General features: G+C 49.0%; 2 protein-coding genes across 3 annotated transcripts in view; both read right to left on the bottom strand.

Moving 5' to 3' along the window:
• LOC122363544 overlaps nt 1-20,218 on the bottom strand; it is a 53,439-nt gene extending 33,221 nt beyond the window's left edge. The window contains exon 1 of one of the 2 annotated variants that reach the window (XM_043332959.1): nt 19,999-20,218. In XM_043332959.1, the coding sequence (XP_043188894.1) occupies nt 19,999-20,075 (77 nt within the window). In that variant the 5' untranslated portion in view covers nt 20,076-20,218. Of the gene's footprint in view, nt 1-9,319; nt 10,209-19,998 lie in introns of those variants that run through there. The other variant, XM_043332960.1, reaches the window with a different exon arrangement.
• On the bottom strand, nt 11,819-14,015 carry LOC122363545 (microfibril-associated glycoprotein 4-like). The gene has a single exon (XM_043332961.1). The coding sequence runs from the start codon at nt 13,977-13,979 to the stop codon at nt 12,789-12,791; it is 1,191 nt and encodes a 396-aa protein (XP_043188896.1). The 5' UTR covers nt 13,980-14,015; the 3' UTR covers nt 11,819-12,788.
• Nucleotides 20,219-24,614: the final 4,396 nt, after the last annotated feature.

Raw genomic sequence — 24,614 nt, 5'->3', positions numbered from 1 at the left:
GAGCCCGTGAGCCGCCCAACCGCAGCTGCCTCATGAACTTGATGATAGGTCTGAACCTCAGATTGGCCAGAGCTTGGCCGTCAATAACCAGCTTATTTATATCCACAGTTGTAGTGACTTAGTTTGCCAAACCTAAGTTTTGATTACCAAGAGAAGTTTTGTACTTCTTGCACTTGCCTTTTCTTCATAACTTTGGCGGAAATCGTCGTAGTGAAACTTCAATGTTCCGTTAGCTGTCGGTTCTTGAGAGAGTTGGCCAGGCCGGACACCGGGGGCGGCTCCACAACTTTCGAAAAATTAAACCTAAGTCCTATTGCACTGCATGGAGAGCAATTCATTTAAAATCGCTCTTGTTCCCCCCCCCCCCCTCGACAACTTTGCAAACGTCTCTGCGCGATTTGGTTGAGAATAATGGCTTATGGCAAGTTATTGAATCAGAACGTCGATCACTGCAGGTCATATATCGGCAAGCAATTCTTCATAACTAGACACTGCACAAATGGAAACGATACAGGTTTGCCCAGTGATAAACACTCGCACTTCACAGACGCGCGCACCCCCGACCGAACGCGGCACGGCACAGCGCAACTGGCGCCGGGAAGCCGGGAACGCATTAAGTGAAGGATTCACAGGTGCGCAACTTTATTGCGAACAATAAAAACCTACCGCAAACGATTAAAAAAAAAGTTTTAGGGCAATCGGAAATACAAATGTATTGACTTATAGAAATAAAATTGTCATTCACCTTCCAAATAACCCAACAATTTATTTGCCGTAAAAAGTGTCTGGAAATGGAAAGTTGCAAACATGATTCAGCAAGTAAGGAAACGCAGCAGCTACCTGGCGAATAATCTCAGGCTGGTTTAGTGACGAGTGCATTGCTACGGCTTGTTCCTCACCCTTCACAGATTACTATGACAAAACTACCCCTAGTATTTTGATCATCCTGAGGCTGGCTTTCACCTAATAATTTGATGAGGGTCTTCCTCGTTTCGGATTTAGGCGAAAACAAATGTCAAACAACCTTGATAGTTAATTCAGCACTTCAAAACAAAGGTACACCTAGGGTATCATTACAATACCGGATCATAGCGATCTGGATAGTTCTCAGCCTGTAAGCTAACTAAGCGGTAACTAGTCAAGTGGTAGGTACCGGAAGCATTGACAACCTGGTGACTGTTTCGAGACCCTTGTTTTGACACATAGCTCGTCAATATTTTTTACAGTGTACTCCAGCTTTGATCATCCGTCGAATGGGTTAGGGAATATGCTTCGTCTCAACGAGTTGGGAGACCAAACCTAAACTACTGCTCCACATCCATCGACCTTCAGTCATTTATTGTCGCCTGCACATTGCGGGAAGTCGGGCATCTGCCTGCATTTGTTCGCATGCATCCGTATCTTTACGGCTATTTTAAACTGTCGTCCGTCAAAGCACCGTCACATAGAGAGACTACCGGCTCCCTGCAGCGACCTACGCCATTTTCCATCTCTGACCACCCGAACCATCGACTCCTAGGATGAGGTCACCTGAGGCCTCCGGCACCGTCTCGATGGAGTTTTAATGACACAAATTGGAGCGGACGGAGAGACTGAGGGCTCCAGGGACCGCCGTGGCCTCACCAGTGTTCGCCACGGGCCCCAAAATCCCCAGCCCAGCCCGGCCCTGGCCCATGGGTTCAGAGCCCGGCCCAGCCCGTAGCCCGCTCTTGGCAAAATGTCCAAGCCCAGCCCGGCCCGGCCCGTCAAAAATAGCAATCTAGTTATTGTCTTAGTCTATTGCTATAATAAGCATGATTGATTACACTATTTTGAGAACAATTCAAATTGCATGAATATTAACATGACAATCATGACTCCCTTCTTTTCAATGAATATAATCATTTCAAGTACCTATGGCACAAATTTTAACAGTAACAGCAAACACCTCAGTCAATTAGGTCATGATTACACACCTATAAAAAGTTAACATGATTATATTAACCACATTCTATGAGTAAAGTTATCTTGCAAGCTGATGTGTGTGAACATTATCATGCATAATTGGTGACTCTAATGCATACTTGAAGGAAGTATTTGCAACTTACTCTATACTTCCCAGCACTTACCAGCAGAAAAAAAGCTTGACTTATGGGAATTGATGAATCTGTCTCATGTCTGGGATTGACCTTGCTGTTAAATTCACTCCATTGATGCTGCAATATCAAAAGCCTGAGAAAGCATACAGAATAGGTGACACTAGCTTTAGCACTGTCTTCCAAAAAAGAGAAAATCCATCCATTTATCAGCAAAACTGATTTAATCTATTTTCAATTCATGCCCACGTGTCAACCGAATCTCTGTGGACAACCAAGGCCGTATAAGAGAGGTAGAATCATCCCGTGATTTCCAATGGACCGGTCGCTAAGCATTAGCGTGACGTCACTGGTGGAGACCGGGCGGCGCCCGGCTCCAAGCTGTACGTCGGGGACATTTGGCACTGTATAGTTGTTATTACTGAACGTAACGACAACTAATGACTCTTGATAACTTTTTACTCATCTAAAGCTGATTTCCTTGCCGGTACATTGCCGACCCGAGCCCCAGGGTTGACAATCATGGGATATGGGTCGGATGGGCGACCTCGCGACGGGAGAAGGAACGATTGCAATTGTTGTGTCCCGCACCGCCGATTGCATTCTCTATCTGCACCCGGGGGGGGGGGGGGAGCAGGGGGCACGTGCCCCCATCGGATCAGGGGGCCTCTCGGGCCCGAGGGGCCTGGCGACGCTAATTGGCGGCTGAGGGTCCACGCTGGCTGGCATCTTTCGACTCAGAAGGGCCCCACAGGGCTCGGAAGAACACCTTATGTGCTCCGCCCGAAGAGCCACACTTCTCTCCATAAGAGCCCCACACCGGCTTTTTAGTGTCCCTTGTCGGCCTTTGAGGGCCCCTTGCCGGCTTAAGCCGGTGAGAATTCTCAGGGCCTATTGGCGACCTCTGAGGGCTAAGTGCCGGCCTCTGAGGGCCCTTACCAAACACCTACAGGTCACTCCGTTTTGGCAGTTTTTGGCGTGTTTGAGGACGTTAAGGACAGGAGCCGACGCCCGGCACCGGGCAGGCGGCGCCGAGGGCAGGCCTCAAATGGCCAAATGGATGACATGCATCGCTGGGAGGTAAGCACGGGAGTGAGCGCTAAGGCCAGGAACGGTTTGTTATCGCACAAAGATAACTGAGGTTCTGGCCAGCGGGAAACGGACGGGAGACCAGCGCAGCGACCATCGTGGGTTGGATGAGGGCTGAGGCGGGGAGGGGTCGGAAGGGACGGGAGAGGAGAACGGGGCGGTAAAGTACACACGGCCGGGCTGCCGGCAGTGATAACACCCTAGAGTGGCAAACAGGGGAGGCGGGCCGACCGCGGCGCCTCACAGACAGTCAGTCGCCGCGCGGGGGCGAGAGGAGACGACGCTGTGCGGTGAGGCGACCCGCCCCCATCCCCATCATGCCACCTAACCTCGGCTCACTTTCCTTTCCTCGCCCTTTACCGTCTGCCCTCGGGCGTGTTTGAGGACGTAAGGACAGGAGCCGCCGCCCGGCACCGGGCAGGCGGCGCCGAGGGCAGGCCATTTAACGACCTATCAGGGATCAGCAGCTCTAAGGGTTCCACACACGCCTGCGATGACCCCCTAAACCAATGGCTGAAGGCCCCCACAACGGCGCCTGCGAGGACCCTCACCGGCGGCTGTGAAGGCCCCACACCGGTGCCTAGCTGAGAGCCCCACACTGCCACCTCTGAGTGCAACCGGCACCCCTGAATGAGGTCCCGAAGCCAGTGCTTCTTAAGGGGCCATATATCGGCGGCTTTGGGGGCTCAACGCCGGACTGCCTCTGACGGCCTCAGACGGGACCTGCGCATCGGACGGCCACACACCGGTGACTTTTGAGGGCCCCACACCGACGACTCTGAGGGCCCCACTGGCGTTTGACTTTTGAGTGTACCTTGCTGGTCTCTAAGGACTCCACAGGGCTCCCGAAGGCACCGCAGACCTCTTGAGAACCCCTTGTCGGTCTTTGAGAGCCCCTGTCGGCCTGTAAAGGGTTCGAGCCAGCAGCTCTAAGGGTCCCACAACCGACTGTGACAACCCCACAGTACTGCAGTGTCTCTGAGGGCCCACAACGGCAACTGTGATGACCCTCACCGGCGCCTCTGAGGGCCCACAGCGGCACCTCTGGGGGCCCCGCACCAATGCCTCTGAGAGCCTCACACCGGTACCTGTGAGTGCCTCCAAAGGCTTCATAACCGGCGGCCCTGAGGGCCCTACACGGGTGATTTTGAGGGGCTTACCGAAGGCACCACACAATCCCTTAGTCTCGCTGAGCTTCTATCCCAATCCCATACCGGCTTCTATCCCAATTCCGGCTCAACTAATTAGCAGCCCCCCCCCCCCTCCATGGATCAGCAGCGCCGCGCCGGTGCCGGGGGCCAGCGCCATCGGGGCGGCAGTCGGCCACGCGCACTCAATGGTTAGCGCTTAGCACCAGCGGCTAGCGCACGCCCGGTGTGTTATCGGCCGTGAGCCGCTCCAAAACAGCTGCAGTAACTAGTCGATATAGGTAGTAAGCAGATGCAGAGATGCAGGTGGATTGATGACCTGCAAGTTTTTGTGTTTTACGAGGGTGACGGGTCGAAGTCGGCTGCTAAGTGGTGAGCGAATTTTATCAGATGCCGGTTCACCATGACCTTTGTCCGGGTCCTCATACCCTGACGCACTCTTGGAGAGCCGAATCACAACAAAAATCCATCCACCTCTTTATCTATACGGCTTACGCTTTTCTGAAAACGTCTGCGTTTGGCCTTCTACGGGCCCGGCCGGCCGACCGGCCGGCCCCGATTGGCGGTCCTCCAGTGACGTCACTGGTAGTGTTAAGCTGATTGGCGAATAATACACGGGTGGTCCCGGGATGACAGCCCCCTGTGGACAACTATCTGCTGCTTTCCTTGCTATTTTATGTTAGAGTCTTTTCAAGATATGGATATCGCTAGCAGCGTAAGCAGAAAACATGGTAAATTTGAAATGTCATTGGGTACTTTTGCGACTTTTACGCATCATCATCATCAATTGAAAATGAGCGAACACTTCTTGATTGTCGCAGCTGCGGCAGGTAGCGATTCTGACCAATTGTATAATAAAACATATATAATCAAGTTCTTATTTTGTTTTTCGTTCGAGTTTTCAGACTTTGTGATCTAGGTTTTATTTTCTATTTGTTTCATTTTGTTTTTCAGCTTGATACTCACTTAGAAAACGTATTTATTTGATATACTGTTGTGTATACGATACGAGTAGTAAAGTAATCTTGGTGTATACTATGATGCTACCACCTATAGATGCCGCCACATAAACATAGCGCCATGATGATCGCAAATTTTGTTGAGAAGGGGCTGGGCTGTTGTTGTTGTGATTTATTTTGACAAATTTATGGACATTTAAGGAAGCTTTCATCGCGAAATACTCTGTAGAATTCCTCGTTACTTACAGTGTGTTTCGTGAGTATCCTTTTAAGGTTCTGTTCGTTAAAAAGCCGTCGGTGAAGGAAAAAAGACTGTGTTGGAATTGTCTCACTATCGCCATATATAAGTGTTAAACTTAATGTAGCCCTGTAGCCCATCATTGTTGAGTGGCTTCTTAGTTTTTGGAGTTGTAGTGCTAAGTAAGTTATTCTGATAACTACATTTTAACTTTTATTAACAAACCAATGATGCTAGAGATTCTCTGATCTTTTTGGTTGCGGAATTTTTATGAAAACCCTCCTATGTGTGACATGATGTGATATTGGATAATTCTCAAGATTCCCAAAATTCAATATGAAGTAGGTTTTCTTTCACATTGCTTAAATTTGGTTTAGTTTTAGTATTTTCCCAGTGGGTTTTGTTTGCATCAGTTTCCAAATTTTCTTAAATTGACATTAGTCGCAAAACCCATAGTCCACAAAGCTCTTGGCCCGGCCCGTCCATAGCCCGTTAACTAATGATATTTGGGGGCCCGGCCCAGCCCGTAGCCCAGCCCGGCCCATGGCCCGTTGGGCTGGCCCGGCCCGTGGCGAACACTGGGCCTCACGCAGAGCGGATCACGGATGCTACGGGGCACACCGGAGGCGGTAGAGGAGCAAACTGGCAGACGGGGAGGGTCGGCTGAACGGTGAGAGAAGCAGACTTCGCGGGAGCAGGGTAAGGCAACGAATAAAATATTCCAAGAAATGTGCGCACGAATTAGCCACCTCGGTACCATGTAGTCATAAAAAGCAAAAAAAAAAGTTTTAAAAATTTCTAAGCAATATAATATTGTTCCGCGGTGCCTGTGCAAATATATTTCTGATAGTTAAATACCAAGCCAATCATGTTCCTCATAAACTCAAAAGTCAGTTTGACATGCTCTAAACCACAATTCACAAATCCCGTTGTAAATTTCACGCTCCCCAAACCAGGCGATGCTCTCCTAACCGCAGTCGCCTTATTCCCACACCCTGTTGTTGTTGTTCCCCAACAATACGGCACCGATCTCTCAGCTGACCGCTCCTCCGCCCCTCTGCCCCGCCCTCCACCGCTCTCCCCGCCCCCGCTCCGTCTCTCTGCCCCGCCCCCCTGACCTCTGCACTCTGCCGCCCGCACAGTCAGGCGTGTCAGTTTGCCCCGAGGCTATGCCAAGAGGATCGCGGCGGTCAGCGAGACTAGAGCAGAACGGAATCCGAGCATTGCGGTTTCACAATTCCGGACTGGCACAGACCCTTGAGAGGACGTCATTCCTCATGGAATGTGAGCGGAATCTCTATGCTTATTGTCTCCATTCACCTCGTCACAGGGAGACGAGGCGGAGCGCCAGCGGAGGCAGGGAGACAAGCTGTGAGGATAGATGAGTGTTGAAGGACGCTGCAAGGACTGGAAAAGTGACTAACAAGTGCAATTGGCTGATAATGAGAGGCGGACCTTTTTTTGAAAATAGCATCTACCGACGATACATGAGCATGAAAAACGTAATATAAACGGTTTTTGTATTGATCAAGAGTCGCTAAGCCGTTCGTATACACATAAACTTTTCTCAAGAATTTAAAACAATACGAGTGCAGTGATAACTGCCGAGTTTGAACCTAGATATTCACGCTCAGCAGCCTACTGAGTGCCTTGCACTTTGCAGTCTCTGACCGTTCAGTCAATCATTTTATCTCCTCTCTTGAATGATCTCCATCACGCAACGGAAATTCAGACGAGCCTCCGCGCGGCCAAATACGCAAAAGTGAAAGTAAAATTGAACAGAACGATTAATGGCAGTCTCATTAACTGTTGCACTGGCTTGCAGGTGACGGCTGGAACGGTGAGGTAAGAGAGACAGCGCCAGCCGCTAAGCGGGGAGGAAAGGAGACGCGGTCACGGAGGTGTGGAGGCGAAGTCACGTCTCATGGAACACTGAACGTGACGGCCCGTGAGAAAATAATGGTCAAACCAAATAGCGGACATATTTTCGAGCCGACAGTGTGGGTTCAGAGCGCGCTCAGAGACGGCGTTTGAGCCCGGCGACTCTCACATTAAATTACTAGCGCGAGACTATGTGCTGCTGAGAGCCGGAGTGATGCGACCGTTCGCGGGAAAATCTACACCGTAACCGCTTCAAGAGTCGCGGTTTGATGCAGAAAATCTACAACTGACTATATACCGTTCAGTTGTGGGGAGGAGCTCGATGTTCACACAGTATACACTGCGATGCTTCCGAATGTGCAAGGCTGTCAGGACTCCTTTACTTGCACGTGCGACTTCTATGGAATTAATACGATGGCAGAATACCATCTTACAATATCCATCTAAATTTGGATCGTAGACGGTAAAATAGCCTAAAAATGTTTTACTTAAAAATTATAATGAAAAATAAGCACAATCAAATAATCGCGAGGCAATCGAAATCCATAAAAAACGTTTGTATCGTAACGGAAAAAGTGCAGGGGTCAAATTTGTTCTATCCTAGAATTCGACAGTGTCAGCATACTTAGACACATGCCATCGCTGCTCCAGTTTTCCTCGCGATTCCCCGCGGAGCAGAGATACCTGAACGCCACAAAACTACGCTCAAGATGGTCTTTCCAGCCTCCTAATGATGCGCCATGGGTTCGTCACGCCCACTTTCTAAGAGTTATGGCCGAGACAAGATCACACGATTTTGTATGTGTTTCTGCCTCCTGAGTCTCATGCATCAATGGTGTAACTCGTTTTCTTCCTTGGAAACCTAATATAACGCAAAGATATGTCCATTGATCATACGGCACATGAGAAGTGCTGCACAATATGATTCCATGCGAATCAGTGAATGATGTTGATCCGCTCTATGCATGCATTCTCATATTTCTTCACAAGTGTTGGGAGCATGCACCCTAAATCCGATGATAAGTGTGTGCTTTTTCCACGCGATGAAATCGGAAAGAGATCGTGAGTGTCTGAAGTCTAACAGAGAAACCCTTCAGCTAGTTACTGGGAATACCCAGCTCTGAGAACAGGAAGCAATAAACTCCCAGAAACGATGGCAAACATGGAACTGTTGAGCAAAATGCGATGGTTGATATTGCATTATATTACCGCGAGGGTTGATATTGCATTAGGTATATTACCTTATCTGGATAATCTTTTACCAACTATCAAAGACAGACATCGCTGATTATCGTTAAGCTACAGAAAATATCTACCTATGTCCCCGTTTCATAAGCAACAATACGTTCATAGCGTTATTATTTTGTTTTATATCGATAATTTTTACTCTGATAAAAGACAAACTGCAATGTCATCCAGGCACTGTGTGCCGCGCCCAGTCGCGCAGTTTCCGTTCGATACAAGGAACATTCCTCTATGTCCTTATCTGGGACCAGTTTCACCTGCAACTGACAAGCGCGTAAATTCTCGAGAGCTGTGGTCCTCTAATTTTCCTGGGCTTGTACAGGATTCTTGTTAAATGTTTTCACACTTCAATTAAAGTTTCACATCACATTGAAACATAAAAACAAAAGGCAGTGAAAATCCAATTTTGAGGAGCGATTGGTGTGAACTTCCGGGGCTCGCGTTGTAGAAATTCAACGAAAACTAGGATAAACTAAATGAGATCTCTATCAGCGCATGAACGAACAGATATCATAATAATCCCTGACCACATGAAACATGCATAAAACACACCAATGACCCCAACAATGGAAACAGCAATGAGTATAAAACAACACTCATACTGCAGAACAGAACTGAGCGTAAAGCAATTATTTCTGACATCCCACACGGCCAGTGCTGGATGTCAGACCGTTTTAGACTTACCAGCCGACGCAGCATCCACAGAAAGTCAGCAGACCTCTGCGCCTCCTGGCACGGGGACGAGACTTGCCCATGGTATCCAGCTCTGGTTCTCCGATACTGGCTTACACTCGCTTACCACTCGGCTGGTTCTTCGAGTTAGCAGCTGTGTGTGTGCCAAAAGGGGCGACCTAGCACTCATGAGTCCCAGAGGTACTTTCCAGAAAGTCCAGAGGTAGTCGCAGGTCGAAATCACCACCTGTCATGAGTATTTCTGCCTGGTTTCTTGACAAAGTCAATCAGAGCTTGCCGCCTGCAGTATTGTCCAAATCATTCGCTAGTTGTGCTTTCTTTTCACAGCAGTAGCACTGCTTTTTGCAACTACAACTGAGCATCAAGGGGCAAAAACGTATTAACTGAGGTACACACAAGATGCCAATCACAGACGTGCTCTTGGAGTCACTCTTGGTCTCACAACTGGCCAACTGAGATGGGTGACATTTGTACCCTTGAACCTCAAGGCGGTAGCATAGACACAGTCCTGATCAGTAGCGTTTAGCGGAGTCAAGGGACCACCTTTCGGCGCACTGAAGTCCTCTCGTTACTGTTCCAGACAGACTCGCAGTGCGAAATCACGAACAATAGCAGTTAGCACAATCGCCAGAAATTGCCACCACCAGTCATAGACCCGGTCGCTCTCAGGTCACCACCAGAAGCCCACCATCAGGCATCACCATCATCACCAGCCGAAATCACCACCAGCACCAGCTCGCCACTCCACCAACACCTCCCCTCGCTCCCTACCGCACCACAGACGTCAAACTCCAACAGCTGCGGCGTGCCACTGGTCACTGCTCGACACCGCCGCCGAGTGCCGCCCGCCCGCCCTCCGCAGGTCGCGTCAGAACTGCCACAGCCACAAGATGACGCCCCTGCCGGCCGGACGGCGCCCCAGGCCATGGAAATCGGCGCAGCGGTGCGACGCGGCGGCGGCGGCGGCGGCGAGGCGCCGGGGCTGGCCGGGGCACGGATGTGTGAGCATGAATACCCGGCGGAGGCTCACAGCGTCTAGACGTGCTCACTCGGGCGTGGCGGATGCGGAGAACGGCTGGCACGAGCAGCGGAGGCTCGAGAGGTGGTAGGGTCGGTTGGACATTATACTTGTACAGCAGATGATGGGGTCACTCCCCTCAGGAAATATAAACTGGGTACTCCCCAAACGACAGAAGGCGGCAGTCAGCATGGCTACTCAGACAAGAAATTGCAGAAGGGAAGTGGCCTGCTGCCCCGGAAAGGTAGAACTCTGCAGAAAAGGCTGTTAATCATTTGGTTGTAAAAGGACACCTTGCGTAAAATTCGCAGTGGATCGCAGTAGCAACCTTCTGGAAGCCGCAGCTATACCATCTATAGAGCTATAAGCTAAGCACGCGAATATGATAAGTCGATTTCAAGTGAAATTTTACCTAGGTTGTATTTTGTAAAAATTACCCGCCGATGGGCGATGACACTAAAGGCAAAGGAACCAGGCGATGGTGCCTCTCATCTACATTGCATCATCACCGATCACCCTCAGCACGATCGAGAGGTCACGACAGGTCAACCAGTCCGCCCGGATAGCGCCCAGACGACACACTTTACTGACTGGCTGGGAAGTTATCACCACGAGCGCGTTGGAGTTAAAGTTTCGGCATTAATAGAGCAGACGTCACACGAAGGTTTTCCAACCAAGGAGAGGCGTTGTAGGACTGTAGGTTGTAGCTTGTAGGTTGTAGGAATTGTAGGTTGTAGGTAAGGTTAGGTCAGGGTAGGTTAGGTTTGTTTTGGTTTGGTTATAAAGAAGCATCTCCGGGTATAGCGCCTCTCCTTGGTTGGAAAACCTTCATGTGACGTCTGCTCTATACTGATACAAAGGTTTCTCTCCTTGTTCACGCTGATCTGCTGTCTTCGCTGAGGTTGTAGACTACCGATCACGCAAGGATCATATTGCTTCTCATGGTAGCCACATTCATAAACCAGTTTATGTGTACAGTCGGCGCCCTTGTCGACCGAGGAAAAGCTCGCGGCATCTCTATAATTCGCACCGCGCCTGACTCGCTATAAGTCCCAGTCACGAACTCAAGTAGAACCAACAAAACCTTTTAAACTTATATTTCTGCGTTGCGTGGATCATTATTAGTACCGGTCTGAATTTTCAGCGTAATCGGTCTCGTTATTACCGAGTTATTGTAATGGTCACAGACTTGACACTCCCTTGTTTCATACGTGGCACATGCAGAAATGACCACTTACATACATCGAGAGTGGTCCGATACTTATAGAAGAGACGAAACTACCCGAAAAAAATACCGCAAGTCAATCGCTCTAAGTTGCTGTCATATAGGCATATCAAAAACGTTACGTGAGCGGAACAACTTTGGAGCCCCTGACTTTGCACGTAGCACGTGCCGTGTTGGTCACTAATGTGCATCGGAAGAAGCTGACTTTATGATTTAAAGAGAAGATCTATATACCTGATGAAGAACACCGCTAGTCGATCGGTGGAGCAGTTTCGGAGATATAAGGGTGTAAAAGAGTCATGGAGCCGAGCCGGGCCGCGGGACAGGCCGCCCATACTGAGATTTTTTCGTTAAACCACAGATAAACTCACTCGCTCTCTCACTTCGCTACGATTACTCGCTCACTGACTATAGCAATTATAGCATAGTGTAAAGAATAATATTATTACACTATGACTGTAGGATAACAGTCAACATGAACACGTTTGTATTAAGTTTGTATAGGTAGTTATATTTTTCACACAAAGAACAGTAAGTTATAACTATAGGTTATATAAGCATTACAATGCCAATTATATGTTCCCGAAACAAAAACATAAGATAGCAGTTAGCACCATCTACACTGAGAACAATTCCCAAGGCCGGCGAGTAAACCGGTGCCTCGAGTGTACCCCTACTCGCAACAATTTTTAAACACCCTCCCAGGAGTAAAGTTAGGGCCCATTGCATAGAACGTTTTTTTTCTGACACCAGCTTTATTGTTTGTAAGAAAAAAAAATGTTAAGTATAGTCGTACCCACTCTCAGCAGACATGTCCGCTCTCAACGGATATTTTCACTAAGGCATGGGTACGACTACACTGCAATGGGACCTAGCTTTACTCTGGGAGGGTGGTTAAAAATGGTTGCGGATAGGAGTACACACGAGGCAACGGTATACTCGCCGGTCTCAGGTTAAATTGTTTTAAGTGTAGTCAGATAATAGAAGCACTGGGTACAATATAAAAAGGCGTGTATAAATAATTGCATATTATGCTTCCGTCCGCAAAAAAGGCGCCGAGTTGTACCAACATATAACGTTACGTGGAGTAAGAACTCCACACTCTAACGCTTATTATATGTGTTAGTGTTAAGAGTTAATGACGGTGACAGAGGCTCCGTACACGTGTCACCGGGGTAGCTACACAACTGTGATGTCCTCCTCTGCGTGTAGGTTAGTTAAGTGGGCCTGATCTTCATCTCGGTCTTCTTCAGTGACTGATACTCCATCCACTCCCACCACCATATTCCAATGATGGTCCATTTAGCGCTGTCCTGGTATCGTCCGTTCAGGCTGCTGGACCCGCACGCGTTGTGCCACCAGGCCCCTTGACGGCGCTCTGCACAGTGGCGGACAGACGAGCCGTCCTGGTCACGGTCACGGGTCGAGAACTTCTCATTGACGTTCAGCCGCAGACCATCCCCGGCAGTTCCCGTGTAGTTGGAGACGCTCAGTCTATAGCCGTCCACCTCAGACGAGATACGGAACTCTTGGTATATGGCGTATGATCGATTGCCGTCAAATGCCTCAAGGTCAATGCGAAGCTCGTACGGTCGGTCCTTTGCTGACGTCAACTGCCATATCTTTTCTAAGCCCCACCAGAACTCCTGGGCTAGATTTCCGAAGCCTTCCTTGAAGTCCGTCCATCCGAGGTAGAAGCCCTGGCGGGGTTCAATGTCGTCTCTCCTCTGGAACACCGTCCAGTTCCCTCCGGCAGTGTCCATATCGCAGTACGCCTGGACGGGTAGCTGTTGACTGTCACCACTGGGCCGAAGGAGGTAGACTCCAGATGGGGAGTCGACAGGCAGACCGCTGCAATCACGTGGATACTGCTGATTCACTGTATCCATAGTCACTGTTGCGTCACTGTCCATGGTTTTTTGTTCTGTGAGTTGAGAATCGAGTTTGGTCAGCTGTGACTGCTGGCTGTCGAGCCTTGTAGCCAATTTACGCATTTCAGCCACATGATTTTCTATGTTGATGGCGATAGCACTCAGTCGTTCTGTGAGGTCGTTCACTGTGGCTGTCGTCTCGTCCTGCTGGGATTTTTGGCCGTTCAGCTGTGCGACGACCTGGTCTAGCTGAGTCTGCTGGCCGTCCAGTCGGCCGGTCAGCTCCTCCATCCGGGAGTAGAGCGGAGTCAGTCTGTCTTCGATGGACTCAAACCGTGACTCCATTCTGCGTTCCAGAGCCTGCATCCTGGACTCCAGCCTGCTCCCCAGACGTTCCGTTCCTGACTGCAGTTCATCACGCACCAGTCGTTGAGTAGACTCCCTCTGCGGGACGGAATGGCCCCCGTCACAGCCGGCCGTCTCGATGAGCAGGGCTAAACTAAGAAGCATTACCACCCCGCCGCTGAGGGCCGACATGGTGACACGGGCACAGGGATAGCAGGTAGGCCTCCGGCGTCGGCTGCCGACCTCGGACTGACGGCTCGGAGCTGGCAGGACGTCTGCAGAGCTTGGTGCGGCTGACCTCTATCAGAGGCGCCACATCCGGTGACGCGGCCCGGTCCCGTGACCGACAGACCGAGCGATAAACATTTACAGTGGCCGATAAACATTTACAGTGACCCCTACATAACCACTCTGTTGCAAGGATCGCCCTGCTGCTCATACAAGCCACATTCATAAACCAACGTTTGTGTACAGTTGGCGCCGTTGTCGATCAGGAAAAACTCGCGGCATCTCTATATTCATAACGCGCCTGAGTTGGCATATTGCTCAGCCACGAACTCAATTATAATCAACACATCATTTGAATGCAACAAAATGAACGGAAAGCAAGAAAAATGAAGATGAATGATGACTACACTAAATGAAAACTGACACATGAGATTCCGAATATAAGTTTTACAAGGTCCTAGGCCGTTCAAACCTTAAGACGTAAGCAAAACACCAGCGACTCGCACAATCGCAGAATTAGTGGTTTCTGGAAGTGTTGAAAGATGCGGGCTAGGGCGCAAAAAAAGTTTAATAGAGAAGTAGTCATTTGTATGTCTAACCCTCTTCTCATCCGATGAAAACCGATGATATCGAAGACTCTTAATCAATTTTTGTCGACACATTAGTCTTCAAGGAACACTTAATGCAATTCGCAGAGAAGCTGTTTTATGGGATCGTAGATCTATACACATCGCCTGGTACTGACGTCTCACAGCATCAGTGTTGAACTGTTGTTGTTGAACTGTTGAAGATACCGCACGAAGAGGGTTTGTTGGTTCAGACGGACAGGGGTCACTTTGACGGCCCCGGCGGCAGCGACCGCGGATGCTTTATTTGCACTGTCCCGGCCCTAGCCGAAGCTTGGTCCAACCTTATGAACTGCAGTTCCTAGTGACTGCATTTGGTAGCTCCTATCACGATTCTGTTGTTTGCAAATGTGTACCTGAATTTACTTTTTTTCCTTGAGAGTGTCAATATACAGTGGACTGAAATATGTAAAAAAAAAAACAGCTACATTTAACAGTCGTTTACCAAGACTGACCCCAGCCAGTTCTTTCAAATGCCATTTACGACACTCGTTCAGGTTTTCTTCCGGCCTTGGAGTATCTCAGTGAGAGCCGAATGACCGAAGGATGATGAGATCACTAATAGTGACGTACTAACAGGGAACTTAACACTGAGCCCAAGGCCCTATATATATACGAGTCATCTCGTAAGCACTGAGCCCACTGATATTTGTCGCTCGTGATCTGTCTTCACTGTGTAACCTCTGGCGAGGATTTATGAATTCACCGCTGCTGGTCGTGAAGCTGATCGATCACGAGGATCAGGAAGGCACAGAGTTCATGGCGACCCAGATCAGCAGCTGCGCATTGAATGCTTCCGGTTGACCGTTGAATCCAGCACGTGCAGAATTGTAGGTATGCTGCTGCCAATCCTGTTTGTCCGATGAGGATGCTCTACCGGTGGCATATCTACGCCCCTTTACCAGTCGCAATGTCCGCAATTCAAACCAGCACGTGTCAAATTATGCTGATCGTGCTTGTTACATGTTCTCTCCAGCCCACTGTTGTCGACTGTTGTCGCCGTCGACAGTGGCTATTTCAGCCGCATCTGCCAACTCTCGCGCCGTCCAGTTACGTACAAACGTACACCTTCGAATACCCGGACAGTGACTTTGCAAATAGTGCAGTGACGCTGCAGCTTCTTCGTAACACAACCACCCCACCAATTGACGTTCCTCGGCTGTAAAAGGGTCCGTGACTGATGGGGGCTTTGTGCACCAGGGGTTAGCCGACCGAGACAAAATGATGTTTATGATAATGATAATGATAGGGCTGAAGATGATAAGCTTCCGTCCTCTTCTCATCAATATTTTGATGCCGTATTAGTCTGGCATGCATAAGTCGGGGGACAATGCACTCGTCGGAAAGTTTGTGTTCAATAACTTCAACCAGAACTCAGCGAGCATGATGGCTGGAGGGGCAGTGCACCAGGGCAACACACCTAAACAACACACCAGGACTAGGAGTTAACCACATTCATTTTATTTTAAACAAGAGTTCAGGTCATATCAGCCGCTCGCGCGGCCATGCAGCTACACCAGTTCAGAACCATCCTCCGTCTAGTTTCGTTCCAGGTGACTGGACATCTCAACGTCACCTGTTCGCCAGTGACCCCGCGCAGAGCGGAGCGACCGGTATACCGCCGTTAGGTCACTACTTCTAGTCCTGTGACTCACGGATTGTCCGTCCAAGCATTGAGCCTCAATGACATTGCATAAACAGGATTTGTTTGTAGGGAAGGGGAAAGGATGAATTTGGCTCTTTATGTAGGGTATAAATGGGGAAGTATTGACACAGGTGCTTTTGACAAACTCTGAGACAGGGAGATACAAAATAGAAATAGTGAGAGGATAAGAAAATGTCTTTTATTTGAGGTGGAGGTGATAAAAGCACGCGTCAGTATAAAAATAGACAAATGATGCAATGAAGATACCGAAACCAAGAGGCTGCGTCCGCGTATATACAGCTAGGTCAATGGCCAAGACAAAACACCAAAAGCCGATTTTCATTGATTCTCACAGAACTGAAAAATACAACGAAGTTTGAATTACAAACCGTGAACAACATATAAATCATCCTCCATGATCAAAGGGCGGCGCGTCAGCCCACGTGCAGCCAAACCATATCAGGAGTTCGGTTTTTTGTTACTGTCAAGCAGGTCGGAACTGCTGAGGTAGCAGTGTGCGTCATTGTTGTCGTATTTGGAACTCTCAGTCCGTTATTGTTTGACGTCAAACATATCATGAACTCCGGGACTGTCTGGACGAAAATGGCGCTCATAACTCGTCTAGTAAAAATGGCAGCTTCATGAGTTAATAAAGATCGGGGTATGGGACGTTTTTAGCTTGTGATAGCCTAGCAAGTAGCAAACGTTAGTAAAGCTGATAGAACCGATATCGTCTGCCTATAAAGTAGGTAGAACTTACAACAGAGAGTCGAATGAACTGTAGATTTCGTCATCTTCGCCTTCAAATTGTTTCAGTTTGCCCCGGAAACAGGACGACATCACGTCGTCATCGCTGTAACTCAGTTTTCATTCTATCACGGAATACACTGCGATCACTGTTCGCTTGTTCATTCATTTCACATGTAAACACTGGCATTCGATGCACTCAGTTAAGCCACACCGTGCCTTCATTCACTCATTTCTTCCACTCCTCACATATATTCTCGCTTATTATTGTCACTTCTTACTCTCGCTTATCACTCTTCCTTTCCACTCTGTCATGCAAATCGTTTTAAGACTCAGCAGCCCACAGCACTCTATCACACTCACTGCAAGCCCCACCTCAACTGAAACAACACTCGCTCCAGCACTCCATCACACGAGGTCAAAATCGTCAACGAAAGTCAACGTCACAGTCGCTGTCAACCCTGCAACACCTAACTGAGTCTAGGATTGACACAGAGGTACCAATTGCTGTAAACGTCAGACTTCACCGTGGTGGTGACGCGAGCGAGACAGGTCACGTCGTCAGTGATCTATCCATATCCACAGAGACTCTGCCCGAACAACTCAGTTCGCAGGTTGACCGCATGTGTCAGGTGCGAAGCCACACGTGACCCGTGCAACCGTCACGTGCCGTGGTTTGTGTCGGATTCGCTCCCACACTGCGCACAATTTGAGCTCGACTGCGTTTGTGTGTGAATGGTTGGTTGTGGCCAGACCTCCGTAACAGGATGGCTGTGAAAAATCCTGCCAGTCATGGTACAGTTTGCTGCGGTAAATGTTTGATCACGTGATACGCGGGATAACGGTAGAGGGTGTTGGAGTATCGGTCACGTGATGCTTGGCTAGTGTACGCGCGTGGGAAATGTGACCCACTACCCTCGTCAGTCCCAATGCGGGTATTATAAAAGGATGATTTTGAAATATGGAATTTTGGAAAAAAACCGATTGATTAAATAATTAAGAAACTCAAATGCCCAGGTAAATTAAGAATTATTTGTTTTGTTTTGTTTTGTTGGGTTAGGCCCTTTCGGTCTGACAAGACCATTTCAGAGCCGGGAGGATGATAGGATAGAGGGGGAGACATTGGTCTGGGCAGGCACCCTAGTGAGTCGCCGGGGCTGAGCCCGTCCAGAGGACAGGCCACCCAGCCCCAAGGCACTCACTGCACCCGGCTACGGGGTGCGCTCCCTCGGGAGCAGCGGTGCCGCTCCAAGGGAGCAGCCCGCATGAGATAAAGTTGCCTGTCCAGCCCGGAGGGGGGTTGCGGCGTGGAGGAGAAGGATTTCAGTATCCTGAGGACAGAAGCACGGAACGGTGAATTAAGAATTAAAAGTTTCACTTATCTCTTTACAGACAAAATAGCTCATGTGTTCAGTGTCGCGAAGTCGATTCAAATATATCAAGCTATGCGCTCGCATCCCAACAGCAATGCCGATCATGCCCAGCCCAACTCAGCGAACCGCCCTCCATTTACAGCCGAAAGGTAGGATCGCCGGCCGGCGGCGGGGACTGCGACCCATTGGTCACGTGACTGACCTCTGTGACCCAACACCACCCACACAGTCGCGTCTGGACGGTATAGGACCGGTGCGGGGTGAATCGGGGAAGACAGGCAGCGACTGCTCTATTTCGTGCGCAAGGGTAGTTTTGTGCATGCTCATGCTCAAATAGAAAAAGCAGAAACGTCGACTACAGTTGAGAAAAAATGTTTATATCCATGAAGTGGTTGAAAAATAAGCCATGACAGCTTGCCATTGAGTTTGCCATTGCAACTGATAAGCATAGCCTAATACATGCTGGAGGACGAGTTAACAAGCTTAGGTATGTGATGAACTGAGAAACGTTATATGCGATGCCTCGGGTGGCTGGGAAAGCACCCGATTCAATTATTCAGACATGCTAGCCGATGCGTCTTTTTGTGGCGGGGATAAGTCGATACTCGATAATGCGAAGTGGCATCGCGGTATTGAGAGGCAGAGATGGATCGTGCTAAAAGATCGTCGAGGATAGTGTAAAACATAGCCTGCCAATAAGAAAATATGTGGAATAATTGAACTTTCAAGTTGACAAGCATTGACCGATGGTGTCAGGTTACCAAGACTCGTCGAATGGCTTGGATGATTTGGCGTAAATATGCGGTTCTTGCATTGTCCTCGGCTAGGTACTCAGTTGCTGATAAAATAAAATGAAATTTTGTTTTTTCCCTTCAACGTAAAATAAAGTGAAACTTTATTTTCCAAACACAGGTAACACTGGATGTCGGCAGAGCCCAACCAGCAGTCAGTGTTTCGGAGACGGACACATATTGAATTACATAGGCCAGCTTTTGCTCGTGAAACTAATAGTTCAAATTCTGACCACCGCAGCAGCTTAGCGCTGCTATCGCACTGGGCCCAGGGTGAGATCACCAGTCTAAGTGCGGTTCCAGGGTGACACAGCTGTGATATGTAGGTGGCAGCACATGTCTCGCTAAATTCCATCGCAGTAAGCCCAAGAGGGAGAGTTGTACTAAAATGCAATGAAGCTTAGCTAGCTGCAAAGGACTGAGGGCTAGCTACTTACTTGGCGAGGCATAGCTTACCAGCGATTATGATGGTGATTTTCAAGGCTTTTGATGGCAGATAAAGACAAGGCCCTTGCCCTTCAAGCTGTCGAATTCGAAAGTCAAGCAGGCTCAGGCCTTGTCAGTTGTCAGACTCGCTTGGGGTACGCTTCAGGGGGGGGGGGGGGGGAGTGTGAGGCTCCATTTTGAGACAGCAGAGCGGCTCATAAGGGTTTACTTACCAGGCAGAGAGGTTTAAACAAGCGACTTACATGTAAAAAGCCAAAGGAACTCGGAAGGGCCGTGAAATGGTGACAACTGCAAATGACGCTGGTTTTATCGAGATACGGTCCTGGGCGTTATGAAGCAGACCCGTACACTTACTTCAGATGAAATCGCACCCTCTTCAATGTCTCCTTCTTGGTTGGTTTCTGCAGGCCGACCACAAGAATAGACTGCATGATACAGCCGTACCCAGGAGTTGGTTCACGCCGCCGCCGACAGGGCGCAGCACCGGCGTGCCGAGAGGCTGGTTCGTAGCGGTGCCGCTAGAGCGCAGCACCGGCGCCGACCGGCCGTCCAGGCTCGTCGCCTATACGATGACACAGAGTCGCATGGTTCACACGGATGAAGTATAAGATGATGGAAAATGTTACCCGAAATTGCGCGTAAAATAGCAGCGTGAAGCGCTATGCAACTGTTTAACTGCTTATACGTATCGCTAAACGTGATAATCAGATAAAGCGTTAAAATCTGCGCCGTCAATTCGATCCGTTTACAAGAGCACACCGAACGATTTGAATTATTTATGAAACCCTAATTGTGATGACAACCACTGCTGAAGATGTCAAACCGTGTCATTTGTGGCGACAGATTGATGGGTTGTGGTGTGAGTGTTTAAATAAATGCTTGTCGTGTATGATAAATGTCTTCATAAAATATTTCAGGCTCCGAAGTCTTTTCATCTTATGTCTCGCATTCATACTAGCCTTGGAAGCGTGCCCAGATGATACTGATTCTGAAAAAAAATCCTTCAAGACATATCTATCCAATGACTCGACTTGGGAACGAGTTTTCATAGTAATGTTTTGTCCCAGTCTGCAGTTCAGACCTAACATCGAAAGCAACTTATTGCAAGGTAGGCACTGCTAGAAAGAACCGATCGTATAGATTATGAAAATGTAGAAATCAGCCCCATCCATCACACTCGTAACAAATGCTCCTGACTAGACGTAAGTGTAAGAATTACACTCCCGGCCAAATCGGCTTCGGGAAAACACGGGAAAATCCAACAGCGCTTGCCCGCACGCTCGTGTTTTCTAATCACACCCAAGTGTTCTTCCTGGCTCTTTGTCACTCCGATTTCCGTAATCATCCTGATGGAATCATAACTTACGAACGTCCAGCTCGTCACACACGACATGACACCCGTTCTCGTCTGGTTTGGATTGGAGAGAGCATAATGCGGAGACCTGCAGGTAAATCAAAGCGGAGAAAATATAGCGGAAAGGAACCGGATGGATCTGTGCTTGATACAGTTATGGCCTTCCCAAGTCTGCAACATCATCACGAAGGTCTCTGCAGCTTACGCGCGTGCGATAATTTATGGATTAGGTTTGTCGCAAATAACAATGCCTCAAGGGCGTCGAAAAAGTCACCATTTGTCGCAAAGTAAGGCAGTGGAGCGTGGGAGCTTTATTGTTGGGCCACACCGGAGCTGTCCGTTTTATGTGGAGCTGGCGACTAGTTAACTTAACGAGCTATGTGGTCCTGTCAGAAGTCAGAAATTTATCACTTTTAAGCTGTTACGACGACTAAAGGCCTAGCCCACATCCTCGTCACTCACACAATGGGTCTATAGCCTTCTTATTACGGCTATGTGAGCATGATAGGAGTACCTAGTATGTGGCTATCGAGAAGCATCTTACAAAAATGCAATTCACTACATAAAATAACAAATTCCTTTTCAACTGCTGTGGATTTCCCATTTCAATTGGACCCAAAAGCTGTGATCTAGGAAACGCATGCAGGACAGAAGCAATACCTTATACCAGAGAAATGTCCACATAATTTTATTGCTGCCCACAAGGACTTCTGTTCGCCTCTATTCGCCAAGGTAAATTCACAGCGCTACAGTGTAGCAGCACAACCCTCCCGTCAGCAACAGAGTCCGCCGACACAGCGGGTGGTAAAAACCGGGCCGAAGTCGCCCGTCGCCGGACCCGGCATTGTTTCGCCGGCTGGTGATATCAATCCGCGACGGGCGGCTGTCAGCCGGCCTGTGACAGTGTCCGACTGTCATATGTCATTGATGACAGGGGTGGCGGCGGGGTGCTGGACAGCACAGTGGGAGAGAGGGTCATGAGACACTAGGAGGTATTGTGAGCGTAGATATGGGCGTGAAAACATGATGATAACAGATATAAACACAGAGAGATGATGAAAACTCGAGCAGTCATCGAGCTCTGTCTCTTGCTGTGTCTCTCTGTGTCGGTCTCTGTTTCGTTGTCTCTTCTCTCTCCTCTGTCCTCCTCATTCTCTCTCTCTCTTTCTCTCTCTCTCTCTCTCTCTGTCTCTCTCTCTCTCTCTGTGTCTCTCTCTGTCTCTGTCTCTGTCTCTCTCTCTCTCTCTCTCTCTCTCTCTCTCTCTCTCTCTCTCTCTCTCTCTCTCTCTCTCTCTCTCTCTTTCTGTCACTCCCTCTCTTTCCCTCTCTCCAGCGTTAAAATATAGTCTCCTTTTGTTCGTCCGTTGAGCTCCTTTCAGCGCCACGGCGACACGACTGTCAGCTCTCATAAACCACCACCTCGACAACGTAATACTATTAGAGACCACCAGTATTGTTGGAAAGTCCTTCCAAGGCCGGGCGAAAATCCCATACGGGAAGAGGTTGATATACAGATAACCGAGAGCCCTACAGCGGGTCCCAACGCCTAATGGTGGCCGATTTCTACCGATAGGACTGGCCCCCCTGCGTCACTTGAGGACCTGCCTAGAATGGCCACCTCCAAGGCCACCAATAACTCCGATACCGATCGAGAAAAACGCACTGAGGTGTGCTATATCAGCTTGGCGATAACGCCTCGACGACAGCCGTCACTGGTTGACCGAGGGTTCCATAACTCTTCCAGGAAAAACACGACAACGGCCATAACTCACAACCAGACATGTGCTTGGATCCGGAAAAATGGATCTGAGATCCGATCCCATGGATCCCGATCCGAGATCCATTCAGATCATAGATCCAACCCCTCAATTTTGTCGAGAGATCTACTGGGATCATAGATCTGACCCTTCAATTTTGTCGCTAGATCCACTCGGATCATAGATCTGGCTCCCCAATTTTGTCGTGAGATCCATTGGGATCATAGCTCATAGGTGCTCAAAAATGTTAACAACTTTCTTTCGTAAAAAGTTATGAATACCAAAGTATGGCTAGAAACAAACAATCTTATACAAAGGCCATATTAGTAAAGGCATCCAGTTACATTATACAGAATACAAAATAAAGGAGGCTCATGACGGTCACAACTTGAGAGAATTGAGTGACATGAAGATTGCTCACATACCAACAGAAAAGTTTGCATTAACAATTAACATAGAGGTAAGTCAAAGTAATGACTAATGAACGATACATTACTAGGCACCTACCACATCACAATTCATGTTAGAATCTACATAATGATATTGATAAGACAATCTTGCATTAGACAACCATGAGGCTTTCCAGTTTACGGCTAACACAATTGATTGATAAACAATAAAAGATGATACTGACAAATGTGGCTTGGTTAGGTAAAGGTATTTCAATCTATTGAAAGAAATATTTGATAAAATAAACTGAGATATAAACAAAAGTATAAAAATATTCAACAGCCTGCGGAAGCGGTGGGAAGCGAAATATCAATTGTAATGGCCTTGGATATTTACCGTAAAATGATTATTCAGTATCTAAATAGAACTCATGATGTTGTCACCGACCGCTGCTGAGCGGTACCCGCCGAGTCGCCGGCCAGCCCGCGCGGCTGCCGAGCCGGCCGCTGCGGCCACGTGGCGCCCGAGGCGCGTCTGACCTGGTGAGGTCATGCGCGGGGAGCGCGCTGATTGGTCGCTGGTGTCCCGCGCCGCGGGGCACCAGCGAGCTGATCTCGGGCGCGTGAGTCGTAGGCGGGTTCAGTCTATGTGTGCGTGTAACGCGGTCTGTTGGGGGTACGGAGTGAAGCTGGATTCTGGAGTGAATTGTGAGAAGTGACAATAAATATCCAGTGGTTGAACTCAGTGGCTGTGAGAGAAGTGAGAGACGGAAGTGACGGAAGTGCGAGGACTGACGGCAGGCCACAAAAGCGTGTTACTGTGACCCGTCCTACTTCCGGGGACCTCGGCTTTTCTCACCTCGTTGGGGTGTGTGAGGGGGCGGCCACCGGTGTTTCGCCAGCGAAAACCGAGGGCTTAACTCTTTTCCCGCGTTTCGCCATCGAGACCGGGGAAAGGGGCCTCTTTCCATACAAGGGGCGCGGCCGGTCGGCTTCGGCCAACCTCGCTATCGAGGCGTCGAAGTATCGGTAGATCTGTCTGCTCACGGCGCCCTCGCCACTGAGGAGCCTTGATCAGGCAGCGACTGTCGCCTTCCTCACCAATCCTATCCCAATTTCGACCTCCTAATCCCCCTCAGCCAGTCTCAAAACACGAGTGTCGTCAGTGCATGTAAACCAGAGGACATCGTGGCGACATTTCTGGTCCTCCGGGCCGGATAAAACCGGTGGTAGCAATGGACAAGACGCAGATGGAGGCGAAGGAGGAGGAGCATGTCATGAAGTCATCGGATCCGGGCATGGACGCAGCTCAGCGAGCTGCCAAGGAGAAGGAGCTGGCAAGCCTACGCCGTCAGCGGGGATTCAAGAGGGCAGCAGTCACTCGGATCTCAAAAACAGTTGAAGAAGAGATTGCTAGGCAAGCCAGCAGCGATAGTATTCAGAAGGTTAACCTCAGGCTGGAGGAAGCCT

The sequence above is a fragment of the Amphibalanus amphitrite genome, unplaced genomic scaffold (genome assembly GCF_019059575.1).
Source record: "Amphibalanus amphitrite isolate SeventyFive unplaced genomic scaffold, NRLGWU_Aamphi_draft 000626F_arrow, whole genome shotgun sequence".
NCBI lineage: Eukaryota > Metazoa > Arthropoda > Thecostraca > Balanomorpha > Balanidae > Amphibalanus > Amphibalanus amphitrite.
The sequence above is the reverse complement of the archived record's forward strand: the minus strand, read 5'-3'. Positions and strand labels throughout refer to the sequence as shown.